At 38.8% G+C, this 13,879-nt stretch overlaps 1 protein-coding gene across 1 annotated transcript; it reads left to right on the forward strand.

The window, feature by feature from the left end:
• The first annotated feature begins 6,184 nt into the window (after window positions 1-6,184).
• Window positions 6,185-13,424, forward strand: manea (mannosidase, endo-alpha). Its single transcript, XM_033642025.2, has 5 exons — window positions 6,185-6,431; window positions 8,315-8,917; window positions 11,086-11,195; window positions 12,116-12,192; window positions 12,380-13,424. Exons 2-5 carry the CDS (start codon window positions 8,413-8,415, stop codon window positions 13,011-13,013), a joined length of 1,326 nt encoding a protein of 441 aa, XP_033497916.2. The 5' UTR covers window positions 6,185-6,431; window positions 8,315-8,412; the 3' UTR covers window positions 13,014-13,424.
• Window positions 13,425-13,879: the final 455 nt, after the last annotated feature.

A 13,879-nucleotide genomic window follows, 5' to 3' on the forward strand; every position in this document is an offset into this window, starting at 1 on the left:
AGTGTCATAACTCCTGTGAAAACTCAAATGCAGAAGACACACAGGAGGCAGAGTAGAGTTAAAAAAAATAAGCATGGCCTTTACCTCAGTCCAAAAAAGTAATACACTAACAAGGAGTCAAAAAAAGCTTTAAAAAAACAAACAAAACAAAAACAGACAGGGAGTTGGCAAAAAAATCCAGAGAATTAAACAGTCATTGGTGAGCTGGACTGCAATGACACAAGAGGTTAGTACAAATCCAGCATGTTACATGCAAAGCCTTTTTTTGTTTGCTAAGCAACACAAAACCCATTTGTGTTTTTTTCAAAGAGTCTTTTTCAGTTGTCAAAGATGCCAATGTTTGGAGGGCACTGTGGGTCAATGACCTATGGTTAGCACGTGGCTCTGAACGCTCTGTGGGCATAGACATCCTAACAAACAAATTCTCTGGAAACATCCTGCACTCTGACTGAGATCCATCTGGTCACTATCTTTGTCCAATCATCAGCATAAATCAAATCACAGTTAGAACAGTCAGTATTTATGGATATCAATCTAAAATACAAAATAACAATTTACTTCAAATGCTGGAAAATCGAATACAACACTGGCTAACAAAAACTTTTTGGCAGAGAGGTTTTTAACATGATTAAAGACAGTTTTGTTGACTGCTGGCCACGACGTGCTTACACTGCTTACACACTATGTAGTTGAGTGCCTTAAGATGTTGACTGAAAAGTTTAATCTGACTGACATATAGAGAAAGAAATTTCCTGGGGTGAATACTTGGAGAAATAGAACCCCTATCAGCAGGGGTGTAAATATAGACAATGCAGGCAGAATGACTGCACTAAATGATAAAAAAGAATAGAAGAATATTATTAATTTATAAACAGTGGCATTTACTATATCCCCCTGAGACGTCAACTTCTGTTTGGCCTGCATTTTTAATGTCTCCCAGCTATTTGGGAATATATAGTATATATATATATAATATATACTGTATATAGTATAAAAATAAACGTCTTTAAACAGGAAGTGGCTTCTGAGAGAAAAAAAGATGTCCTCATATGGGGACGATGGGTTTATCTTAATGGTCAAAAGTGTTATAAAGTATAAAATTGTTCACCTGAATGTTGTTGTGCAAAAACTATATTCCAAATAAAGCAACAAGTCTTGTGATTTGTTCATTTAGAAAACTCGGCATGAATTTCCCTCGATCCATTCTCCAAGCTAGCTAAAATTAGTCAAACTTGCCATATCACACTACAAACATTATTAATCATAAATAAACAAGTTTCAACCATAAAACTTGATCAGGTTTTAGACCTTGTCCACTTTTGTGTCGGCATCGGCTGCAGACTGACTTGGCAGAGATGGCTGCCATCTTGTTTTTACATGGATTAGTGTATTGTGCTCTTACTACCACTAGATGGCACAATAAGTGTCCACAAATGAGGACAACAGGTCTGAGTTAAGTAGAATGAAGTATAAGGTGCAGGAAACCAAAAATGTGAAGTCCTCATAGGACACAGGGTTATAAAATCTTTAAATATACTATAAAAACTATTCAATTCAATTATTAATTTCTTGCGTTCTTATATATTATTTTTGTCAGATATGCAATGATTAATCCTGTTTAATATGCTGATGTCAAATGTCAAGTAGCTAGAGCCCTTCCTGACTTCCTTCCGCCGCTGTCCATCAGACTGTCTCATTTAGATTACTGGTTAGCATAAAAACATATGAATAATTGTTATATCCCTGTTAGTATCATTACCACACCCTTAACTAACCATAGTGCAGTTTCTATCCATCTCCCTTTACATTCAGCAAACAACACACTCTACAAAGGCTTGTACTAGGAGATTAAGAGCTCCCTGCTGAAGCACAAAGTGGTAAAAATAGAAATCCAAAATGTGATTAGATACTTTTGGTACAAGGCCCAAACTGAGAATCTGCACTGCAATAACTGGGAGTTGTTCAAATTTGAAGAAGCACAATACGCGAGAAGATATGGCATTCATTTGGCAAAAGCATGGTCTCTAAAATATTCTCTTTTTATTAACAACCCCCTGGGAGTTTATCAGACACAGACAAAAACTGAATTAATTAAATATCAAAATAAATTGGATTAAATTTATAAAATGAAGGCATAAGGTGCATTTTGGAAGATCTAGGAAAAGATGGCTCGAAGAGGGAGAACAAAACTTATTTCATAAGAAAACTACTACAAGAAAACTATAAATGACAATGAAGTGATAGCTGATAACTTAAACGTGACATCTTAACATTGTTCCAACTTTACAGTGACAATTCACAGTATTGTGAAGAGCCAACCTCCTTCCTGGAAATGATGAATGACATCACCCAGTTTGAATTAGGTCATGAACAATTATGTGATAGTCCTTTATCTCTGGAGGAAATCTCAAATGCAATTTAACATCTTAATAATAATGGATCCCCTTGAGTGGATGATCTTACTGCAGGATTTTATAAGACATTTGCTAAAGAACTGACACCATTTCTGTTACTGAAAGTATTGAAAAAGGGTCTCTTCCTCCTGCACTGACAGAAGGACGTATTAGTCTGGTTCCTAAACCCTGAAAAAAATCACTGACTAAATGACAATTGGAGACCAAAATGAAATAAAATTTCTATAGTTTTTTAGAAGTTGGGAGGCAGTTTTGAAGAGGTGTGTTTTGAGGGATTTCTCGAGGAGCTCAGACAGAAGGGGAGGTGGGTTGTGGAGGGCTTTATATGTGATGAGGAGGTGTTTGAAGTGGATACAGTGGGGCATCGGGAGCCAGTGGAAGTTATGAAGGACAGGGTCGATGTGGTCGAAGACGAGCAGCTGAATTCTGGATATACTGAAGTTTCTTGAGAGTTTTGGATGATGGACCGTAGAGGAGACTTTCGCAGTGGTCAAGTCAGGAAGTGATGAATGCATGATTGGGAGTCTCTGCAGCTGAAAAGGAGAGATGGACAGAGGTGGGCGATGTCTCTGAGATGGAAGAAGGATGTTTTGTTGATGTGTTTGAACACATCACACTCTCAAAGGAGAGGGTTTGATTGAAGATGACACCAAGGTTACGGACATGGGGGGAGGAAGTTGGTTTGAACCCAGGACTTTATTCCAGTCACGTCATGATCCTTAGTTTGTGTTTATATTCTGTTATCCTATGGACTTTGTTTTGGAGGTTTCTGTTCCTTGTTTCATGTTCATCGTTCATGTTTAATCTGCTTCCTGTTTTATTTTGTAGATTCTCTCCTCATGTGTCGTGTCTGCTTTTACTTCCTGTCTCTGTGTGTTTTCCCGCCTGTTTTCTGTCACACCTGTCTCGTTAGTCCTTCCCTGTTCCAACAGTCTTCCCTTCACACCTGTTCTGTATTAGTCTTGTTTGCTCCACCCTAGTGTTCCCCTCCACACCCTTGATGTTAGCCAATCCCCATGTCCTCCTCCTTCAGCTGTGTCTCGTTCTTGTCATTAGTTTTCTGTGTATATATAAGCTACTTGTGGGTTTCACTTTGTTCCTTGTCAGTTCGTCCTGCGTTCATTCCTGTGCTCACCTCTGTGTTCTTGGTGTTTGGACTTTCAGTTACCCGCTTGTTCTGGAGCTGATTGTTTTTATCAACTGCATTAAAGCTTGCTCTTTATTAAAAACTCCAACCTGCCTGTTACTCTGCATTTGGGTCCTCCCTGAACGGATTAATGACAAGTGATGCAGTTACTGAGTGATGGCTTTGGTGGAGATGTGAAGCTGAATGCCGTCGGCGAAGCAGTTTGTACACAGCGTCTAAATATTTATATCAAAAGTGGCATCATAAAAGGAATATCAGTAGCGGGGAGGAAAACTGTTGTTTTTAAAGATGCCACTCAGGTTGCCATAGCTTACAGGCGTTTTCTAAAGCGTCTGGGCTGTGGTTGAACCTCAATAAATGTGAGTTACTTGCCCTTAAAGACTGTGAAGATCCCCATATCTGTAATATACAAATAAAAGATACTGTTACATATCTTGGAATCAAGCTTGTCAAAAGATGTACCCTGAATATTGATCCAATTATAAGTAAAACCCAGAAAAAACAGAGTCAGTGGTTACAGAGAGATTCATTATGAAAGGAAGAGTTTTGTTGACATAGGCAGATGGTATTTCCTGTTTAACCTGTGTCTCTCACTCTGTTAGCAATAAGACTACACGAATTGTTAAATCAATTGATAACATGCTTTTTAATTCCATCTGGAAAAAGGGAACCCATTGCATTGAGAAATAGGTTGTTATAAATACATGAATCAGGAGGACTTATGTCCATGACTTCACCACCCTTAATAATAAGTTTAAAGTCAATTGGATTAAACAGTTTCTAAATAATCCCACATCAGTTTGGAACATCATACCTCGGTGCATATCCTCAAGTTCAGTGGCCTTAAATGTATATTAGTGTGTGATTATAAGATTGAAAGATCCCCATAAAATTATCCAACTTTGATCAACTAATGCTGCCCACTTGGTCCATCACTTAATAGACATAACGTCTCACCTCACAGATATTTTATTTGGAATAACAGAATCATACTATATGAAAACAAATCCCTATTGTACAAGAAATGGTTTATGAATGGAATATAATGATGGACATGTACCTAGCTGCTCAGGGTACCTCACTAAGTTTGGTAAACCAGTGACTCCAGAGGAGTATGCTGTAGTTTTAGATGCAATTAATCCTTCTGGGGTCACAATGCTATTAAAAGATGCAACAAAACAAGGACCAGTGTTTTCAGCACTGAATCAAGCTGATTCTCCTGTGGGTCAGATATGTTTCATATCAACCAAAAATAGTAACAGAGGGATATGTAATTTATTTCAGATAGATGTTGTCTCTGTCCCCTGTGTGGTTACTTACTGGAACAGCTTGACAAAAGACCTTAATTAGAAAAATATCTGGAATATCTAGTTTCATTCATTCATTTTTCCATACCTACTTATCCTGTTAGGGGTCGCAGGGGGGAGCCTATCCCAGCTGACATTGGGCGAGAGGCAGGGTGCACCCTGGACAGGTCACCAGACTATCACAGGGCTGACACATAGAGGCAGGCAACCATTCACACTCACATTCACACCTACGGACAATTTAGTCATCAATTAACCTGCATGTCTTTGGACTGTGGGAGGAAGCTGGAGCACCTGGAGAAAACCCACACTGACACAGGGAGAACATGCAAGCTCCACACAGAAGGGCTCACCCACCCTGGGGTTTGAACCAGAAACCCTCTTTCTGTAAGGTGACAGTGCTAACCACTGCACCACCGTGCCACCAAATAAAGAAAGTGTCCTTTACACAGATGTTAACATGTCAAGTTGACAATGCTATCAGTGTGAATTGCTCAGATCTCCCAGAAACACTTCTTCGCCTGTTTTGGCACTGGGCCCATACTAAGAGGCTTTGGGGGGACTTAAGTAGATTTGTTATCGATAATATGGGCTCTATTTTCACTTCATGCTCAGAAAATGTTTTTTTTTTTTGTTTTGGTTTCAATAAATGTAATGGCAGTAAAATCAAAGAATACCATATTATTAATCTAATCATTATTTTGGCCAACAACTCTAAACCCTCTTTATTATGTCTGAAAATAAAACCAAGCAAAACATGAAACCATTTTCTCCACAGACAATAAATATGGGCATCTCCTGTAATGTATTTGTATGAATAAATATTTCCTTCTGGCTTTGTATACGTGCACTGTCCCCTGGTATGTCTTTTTCTGTCCACTTGTTTTATTGTGGATGATTTAAACACTTACCAATATGTGTTTTGTGTTTAAAAGAGAGTAAACAAATAAACACATAATAGATAAATAGATAGATAGATAGATAGATAGATAGATAGATAGATAGATAGATAGATAGATAGATAGATAGATAGATGAATGAATGAATGAATGAATGAATGAATGAATGAATGAATGAATGAATGAATGAATGAATGAATGAATAAAGGCTTTTAGTGAGGATTTATTTGTGTAATTCGCCCTCCCAACCGAATGGGGGCGACATGTGTCAGTCTGCTTCAGGTGAACTGCTCCTTTAACTGTTGTTGACTGGAGAGGAGAAGAGTTAGCTCGTGACAGCAGCTTCCTACATAATATGGATGGGTCAGACTCACTGCGCAGTCGCAGTCGCATCATTTACAGATCAGTGCTGTTTCCGGGACGAGCTACCGAACCAGAAGTGCAGGCTGTGTCCCGTCCTCTGCATCTCATTCATCGAAATAATTCATGAAGACACGTCTGAGCCGTTACACCGGTGCTGTCTAACACCAGAGGCTGTGTTTCAATGGGTCCGGTTATAATACGGGAACAAGAGAAGTGTTTGACTGTCGGAGGATAAAACTAACACTGTGTCACCCCTGTTGTTCTCGGCTGCTGTTGACAAGTCTAAAGTTCATCAGTGCAGGTAGAGTTGGAGTGGCTAACCTTATTAGCTTGTTAATATGTCTTTTAGCATCACTGAGTGTTATGCTAGTAGCTTTAACAGCTGTAATGTGATACGGGTTAGCACGGTTAGCTTCTGTAACTGACTGTTTCTGTTTATCTGACAGCACTTCCGCATTGGGAGCACTGTAGCTAGCTCTCTGTTATCCTCTGGTTTATAGGGATTTTATTTCATTTTATTGATAATTTACAAACATTTTTCCAACAAAACTACCAAACATTTAACAGTTTGTTGCTTTTCTTTGCCTGATGTCATAGTAAACTGAGCTGGAGCCTCAACAACTGGTCAGTTAATCGATTACAGAAGATTAATCAGCAACTTTTTTTTGCTAATGATTAATTTATCAGTCTAGATCAGTGGTTTCCAAACATGTGTGCTCAAGGCACACCAAAGGGTAACCCAAAATCTCACACCTGTATTAATATCTGTGCGCAACAGCTTCTATAACGTGTGTTATCAAACTTATCATGACATAAGACTATAAAAATAAGAGAGAATAAGACAGGTAGCTTTTGTGATACTGTGTACTGACCATCTTCGCTGGGGCTTTGTTGTGATTTGCTCTGTACGATAAAGTGATCCATTGTCCCACTCACAGCTTTCTCCTATTAAATGTTATAATCCCTCACACTGGTTGCCAATCAGGGCTTTTGATGGGTCACACACTTATAATTCCCATGCGCCAAATGGGCGACAAATAGGTTCCCTGTAAAAGTTGTTTAAATTGAATTATTTTTTTAGCTCTTAATTAGGAAATGGGTGCGCACAACATCCTGTTACAGTTGATTAAACATTCATTCATAAATTTTTGTATAAGCCCAGTTGAATATTGCAATAATATGCCAATGTATGGATATCACAAAATCTCACCGTACGCCTGTATTGGCATTACGGCACACTATTTGAGAACCACTGGTCTAGATTGTTTTATGGGAGTTGCCTTGGATATCAGCTGTAGAGATGTCTGCCTTCTCTCCAATATAATGGAACTAGATGGCTCTCGGCTTGTGGTGCCAAAAAAAAATGACTTTTGAAAAATGTATCAGCAATGTCTCTTTCCAGAAATCATGACCCAGCTACTCAAGATAATCCAAAGACCTTGTTGTGAGCAGTTTCATGTAGGAACCATTTTCTTTTTACCGAACTACACCCGCCAACCCTATCACCGCGTAGAAGGCAGCGTGCATCTACTGCTAGCTCACTGAGCACAACTGAGCTAGCTAACATTACAGCTCAGTTGAGGAACACGCCATCTTGTGCTTTCACAAGCACGATCCTCTTGTCCATGAGAAGATGCACTATTCCTTCTGTGTGGTAATTTGGTTGGCAGGTGTGGTTCGGTAAAAAGAAAATAGTTCCTACTGGTCACGGCAACTCACACTAAAACAATCTAGATCTTCATACATAGCGCTTCAGCTAAGAGGAAGAATATGTGTTTTTGATTTTGCATTGAACTGGCCTTTTTAGTAATTTTTTTCACGCAAAAATGCCAAACATTTGCTTGTGAAATGTAAATACTTGATGCCATTTTTGTGTCAACATCATAGTTTACATTTGGGTTTTGGACTGCTGGTCAGACAAAACAAGACTTTTGAAGACATTACCTCGAGCTCTAAGATATTCTGATGGGTATTTTTCACTTTAATAGATACATCTATTAATCAAGAAATTAATTACCTAAATAACTGGTAGTGTCAGCCCTAAACGTAACATCTTTGGGTTATGGGACATTCTGACTTTTTATAGACCTAAGAATTAGTTGATTAATCACGTAAATAAGTGTTAGTTGCAGCCATAATGCTCTTTTGTAACACACCTATATCCCTTTTTACTCAAACCTCCAGGCTGAACAAACAGAGCTTCAATGGCACCCTGTCCAACAACGTTCCCTCACTGCTGTCTCAACAATGAACTGTGGAAAGCCTCCAGCACTGAGTGAAGAATGGCAAGGTTCAGGCGCAAATCTTGCATCACATTAATAGCTTTAGTGCTGCTCGTACTCATAGTAACAGTGGTCTTGAAGGCGCTGACACCAGAGGACTCTCCGTTCAACAGCCCTGTCGGCGTGGAGCTGGTCGCGGACAGAAATAATGACAATCGGGTCCAGAAAGACGGCAACAATAAACCTGACAAGACCAAAATGAATGACTCTGCTCAGTCAGACAAGCTGGAAGCTTCACTAAGGAAGTTCCCTCCTCCAAACTACTACGTCCATGCCTTCTACTACATTTGGTACGGGAGCCCCAAGTTTGATGGTAAATTCATCCACTGGGACCACCCGCAGCTGCCACACTGGGACTTTAAGGTGGCTCAGGGGTATCCACAAGGGAGACACATCCCGCCTGATGACATTGGGTCCAACTTCTACCCCTCGTTAGGGGCTTACAGTTCCAGGGACCCCTCCGTTATAGAGTCTCACATGCAGCAGCTGCGCACAGCCGCCATTGGTAAGATGGAAATCAACTTTAATGTAATCCAGGGGTGTACAATCAATTCAACATCATAAAATGAATCCACAAGATTTACGGATGCATATTTACCACATTAATTCACTTCAAGTGTTTTTACTTTGAGTTACATTCACTCAGCTACTGCCAAGGCACTCACTTGCCTCATGTTGCCTTACGTAAGAGTGATCTGGGGAAGAAGTATTGGCAGATACCCTTAATGGAGACATCAGAATCTAAATTGTGGGGGAAAAGTAGGATTAGTGTGCTTATTGAAATCACAATGACAATAATGAGGCAACAGTAGGTAAATAATAAGGTAATTTTCCTGTAATACAATTAGGGCTGCAACGATCAGTCGACTAATCAATGACTAATCGACTATTAAAAAAATTGGTGACTATTTTAGTAGTCGACTAATCGGTTTGAGTCATTTTTCATAGGAAAGTACTATAAAAGTATCCCAAAATACTCTTATTGCAGCTTCTTACATTCAAATACTGGCAGCTTTACACACTCTCCCATGACGGTGAACTAAAACCCTTTGACGTGAGTATGAAACAAGACATTAGATGACATAATTTTGGGGTTTGGGAGAGACAGACCGACATTTTTCAACATTTTAACACATTTTTCGATAAAATGATTAGTCGACTAATTGTTAGGTGCATCCCTACGATATATTCAGATCAGAAATACTTAATTGATCCTTGTGAGCAAGTTATGATTCATTACAGTTGCACTAATGTGAAGAATAGAGAAATATAAGAAATAAGAATAAGAGTAAGAGGGAAAAAAGTGTGTAATATAGAGCAATAAATAAAATAAAGTAGAAATAAAACGTGCATGAAAATAAAATATGCATTATGCTACCGTGTTTGACACTAGTACTTAAGATATAAAAATTACAATATTAAAATAATATATACAGTATATAGTCACTGTGCTGAAGCAACAATAGAATTAGAGTATGCATAAGAAATATGTGCAGTTATGTGCGTTGTATGTTAAATTAAAATATACATTCATGAGGTGAAAAATGTGGCACAGTTGAATTATTGCATCCAATAGATAATTATTATAAATTATAAATGCAGTAGGTTAAAAAGTCCAAATGCTGCTTTTGCAGCAGATTTATGCAAAAAAAACCACATGTAGAATAATGAAACTGATCCTCAGTGTAGTTAACTGTGTTCTACTGTTATGTATTGAATCTAGCAAAAAAAAAGCAAAAAAACCCCCAAAACTTAATGAGCTAATTTTGTTAATTTTCATTATTATCATTGCATATGGTTATGCTATGTCGTTAAATGGTAATAATGAGTTACTAGCCCTATGTTATTATAAATAATGCAGCCATACAGTGTCGTAGTTAAGACCACCAAACTGAGACCAAGTCACGATAAAGACCAGACCAGAGTTACACATTTATGATAAACATGCAAACCATAGGCACCCCTCACATCGATCTGAACGATCCACATCCCTTTATAAACACCCAGACATTAAATGAAGAGTCCCCTTCATTCACCTCTTTTATTGCCATACTGTATATATGTGTGTGAGTTTAAGTGTACCATGAGAAATGTCTCAATAAAATGAAATTTCCTTTGTTTTCTATGAACAAACAAACACAAACAAACATTAAAGAGCCAGCTCAACTTAACTCTCTTTGTTCAACACTGTTTGCACAGGCAGTTTAGTGATATCCCTGCAGTTGTGGTCCTGGAATAAAATCCAAAGTCTTCTTTTTCTGAGACCCAGACAAGACAGATTAAAGATGTAGTCGAGTCGAGACTGAGAACTTCAGAAATTGGTCTTGAGGGCCGTCTCGAGACAGAGACGGTGTTACAGCACTGCAGTGATGATAATCAGCAAACTGGTTTTACAGCTTTTCACAGTTTTTTGTTATGCATGTGTCATTTTATGTCATCACACTTTGCAGCAGTCTTATATTTAAATTAAATGGCCTTTTGTCTTTAAACGTACATAATCCATATTTTGACTGATTTGACCAAGAAAACGATTGTCCCTGCCCCTTCTGTATTACTCCTACCACACATTTAATATCACTGCAGTACATTTGCACTACATGAATAACTTATTATATTCATGAACATTATCTACATGTTTTTCTGTCATGTTTGAACTGTAACTTTTATTCCCAGGTGTCCTTGCTGTTTCCTGGTATCCTCCTAACATGAGTGATGATAACGGTGAGCCAGTAGATGACATTGTGCCTTTGCTGCTGGAAGTGGCTCATAAATACCACATTAAGGTCTGTATGACGACAGCAGTGAGTTTAGTAGCCTTTGTTTTTTATTTTGCAGCAGGCTAATGCTGCGTTCACATGGAATCATTGCCGTTCAAAGTTACAATATTTTAACTTTTTGCCGTCCTCTGTGACAGTATTTACAACTGGATGTTTCTTGGGTCATTCAGGCTAAAACACAGGCAATCTGAACAATTACTAGACAGTACTAGAAAAATTACGTAAGTTAATAAATGCAAAATAATTCTATGTGATATATTTTATTCCATTCTTTGTAAACAAGGCGGCATTACCATTGCTACATAATGTCGTGCATGTTTTGTTAAATTTTCCTTCCATGCAGTCAGACTGATTGTTTTTCCCGTGCCGTCCAGGCAGTGTTGTCTGTCTACCATCTACCTGATTCCATGTGAACGCAGCAGAAATGTCTGATGTACAGAATTCATTAAAAACATCTTCATTACAGCTCACAAGGTTCACCGACAAAACAACTGTCTTACACTGAACATTTTTTCCAAACAATTATAACATGCTAACGTTATTAGCACAAGCCTATGGTATTTTACATTGTATAAATTAGCTTAACAACAAGGGGAGATTTTCCTCTGTTCATATGAAGCCAGGATAAATCACACACAAGACTTAAAATGCTATTTTTGTGGAGGCTTTATTGTCTTCACAATTTATTGTTTCTAATCTGTGTGATTAAAGTCAATAAAAGCTTTGTTTCCACTGAGGGAAATGGTTTCAGCTTACAGAAGGTCTGCGTCGCCAGGAGATGTAGTTACATTTCTGGCAAAATGCACGTCAGGCTATAGCGTAGGGTATGGCATCGATTCAACGCAGAAGTATAAATCCCACATTACGGGGGCAAAATCAGAGAAGTTCATGTCTATAAGAATGTTTTGTCATTTCTGTGTTTACAGGTAGCGTTTCACATCGAGCCATACAAAGACAGAGACGAAGTCAGCATGTTCAACAATGTCAAATACATCATTGACAAGTGAGTGTATTCCATTATTATCCTCCGTCAAATGCCAGCTCCATAATCTTACACTCCCTCTGGAAATCATTCTGACATGATTCATAGCATCAATCGATAATTACCATGTTTGCATCAGTCTTTTTACTCCTGTGACATTTTCCTTTCTTCGTCTGTTTATCCTGTGTCGTATGCCTCCTCTCCTCAGATACGGGGAGCACCCTGCTTTTTTTAAGTACCGGACCAACACTGGCAAGCTTCTTCCACTCTTCTATGTGTATGACTCATACTTGATGAACTCGGAGCAGTGGGCCAAACTGCTTAAACACACAGAGAGTAACAGCATCAGGGATACCCCGTATGACGCCATCTTCATCGCTCTGCTGGTGGAGGAGAAACACAAGAGGGAGATCCTGACTGCTGGTTTTGATGGTGTCTACACTTACTTTGCCACTAATGGGTTCTCCTATGGGTCCACTCAGCGGAACTGGGACTCCATTAAAGCTTTCTGCGAAGATAACAACCTGATATTCATCCCGAGCGTGGGCCCGGGGTACATCGACACGAGCATTCGACCCTGGAACTTCCAAAACACTCGAAACCGCATCAACGGCAAATACTATGAGACCTCTCTGAGTGCTGCGTTACAAGCCAGGCCTGATTTCATCTCTATAACGTCTTTTAATGAATGGCACGAAGGGTCTCAGATTGAAATGGCGATCCCCAAAACGGGCCAGACTGTGTATCTGGACTACCTGCCCAATAAACCTGCAATCTACTTGGAGATTACTCGCAAATGGGCTGCGATATTTGGAGGAGAGCGACGAAAATGGCAGGATTGATTGGACTCAGAGCCATGGCAAATGTTTCTTTTATTGTTGTATAAAATAATTACATGAAAACGAAATGAAGTTGCACAACGAAATGCAAATGATGTGAACAGCCAACTTATTCTCAAAGCCACAGGCAATCGGACTAAATGATTATAATATTGGCTGCAGTGATGTATGTGATTTTTTACACTTGAGTAAGTTATTGTTAATTTAGCTGACTGAACTTATTACTTCTTGTTTACACAGCATTGTGCATTTTGGGATTCATAACGTCTTAACGGCATGTTTTATCACCGACTCCACCGTGTTCAGCTGAAACTGTGCATAGGCATGTTTTGCCCCTCTGTAATCTGTGCCTATATTAAAGCTCAATAGAAATAAATAAAGTGCGCCCTGGAAAAAGGAAGGAAAGTAAACAAAGCAGTCTGCTGGTATAAATCTGTCACCTCACTCTGCTTCCAACTCTGCCTCAGTCCAAAAACAGTACAAGAGAAAGCACAACGTAGATCTTGATATTTGAAAGGCGTGTCGACCTGAAATCTGAGATGAATCATAGTGATGAAAACAGGAGAGGGATGACAGGACAGCAGTTCAGATACTGAGACGAAATGAAGGTTATTTTTATCTGTGGAATAGTTTTCCTTCTCACTGATGTTCTGACACCATCGTACATGCCTGGAACTTATTGTCATGTGTCACTTAAAGACACTTCGACACCTCTTTCATGCTGCAAAAGTTGCATTTTGGAATTTGTATTTCATGTCTCCATCCACTGGTGGGCCATCTTAATAAGAGTATGCATACATTATGTGATGTTAACTCCACTACAGAAGTCACTAAAATAAGATAGGGGAAAAAAGTTGATATATCGGATA

Source organism: Epinephelus lanceolatus, chromosome 15 (genome assembly GCF_041903045.1).
Source record: "Epinephelus lanceolatus isolate andai-2023 chromosome 15, ASM4190304v1, whole genome shotgun sequence".
Lineage (NCBI taxonomy): Eukaryota > Metazoa > Chordata > Actinopteri > Perciformes > Serranidae > Epinephelus > Epinephelus lanceolatus.

Coding starts and splice junctions, on each gene's coding strand:
- manea (XM_033642025.2), top strand. CDS start 8,413: ATGGCAAGGTTCAGGCGCAAATCTTGCATCACATTAATAGCTTTAGTG. Junction 8,918..11,085: donor GCTGCGCACAGCCGCCATTG/GTAAGATGGAAA, acceptor TTTTATTCCCAG/GTGTCCTTGCTGTTTCCTGG. Junction 11,196..12,115: donor CTCATAAATACCACATTAAG/GTCTGTATGACG, acceptor CTGTGTTTACAG/GTAGCGTTTCACATCGAGCC.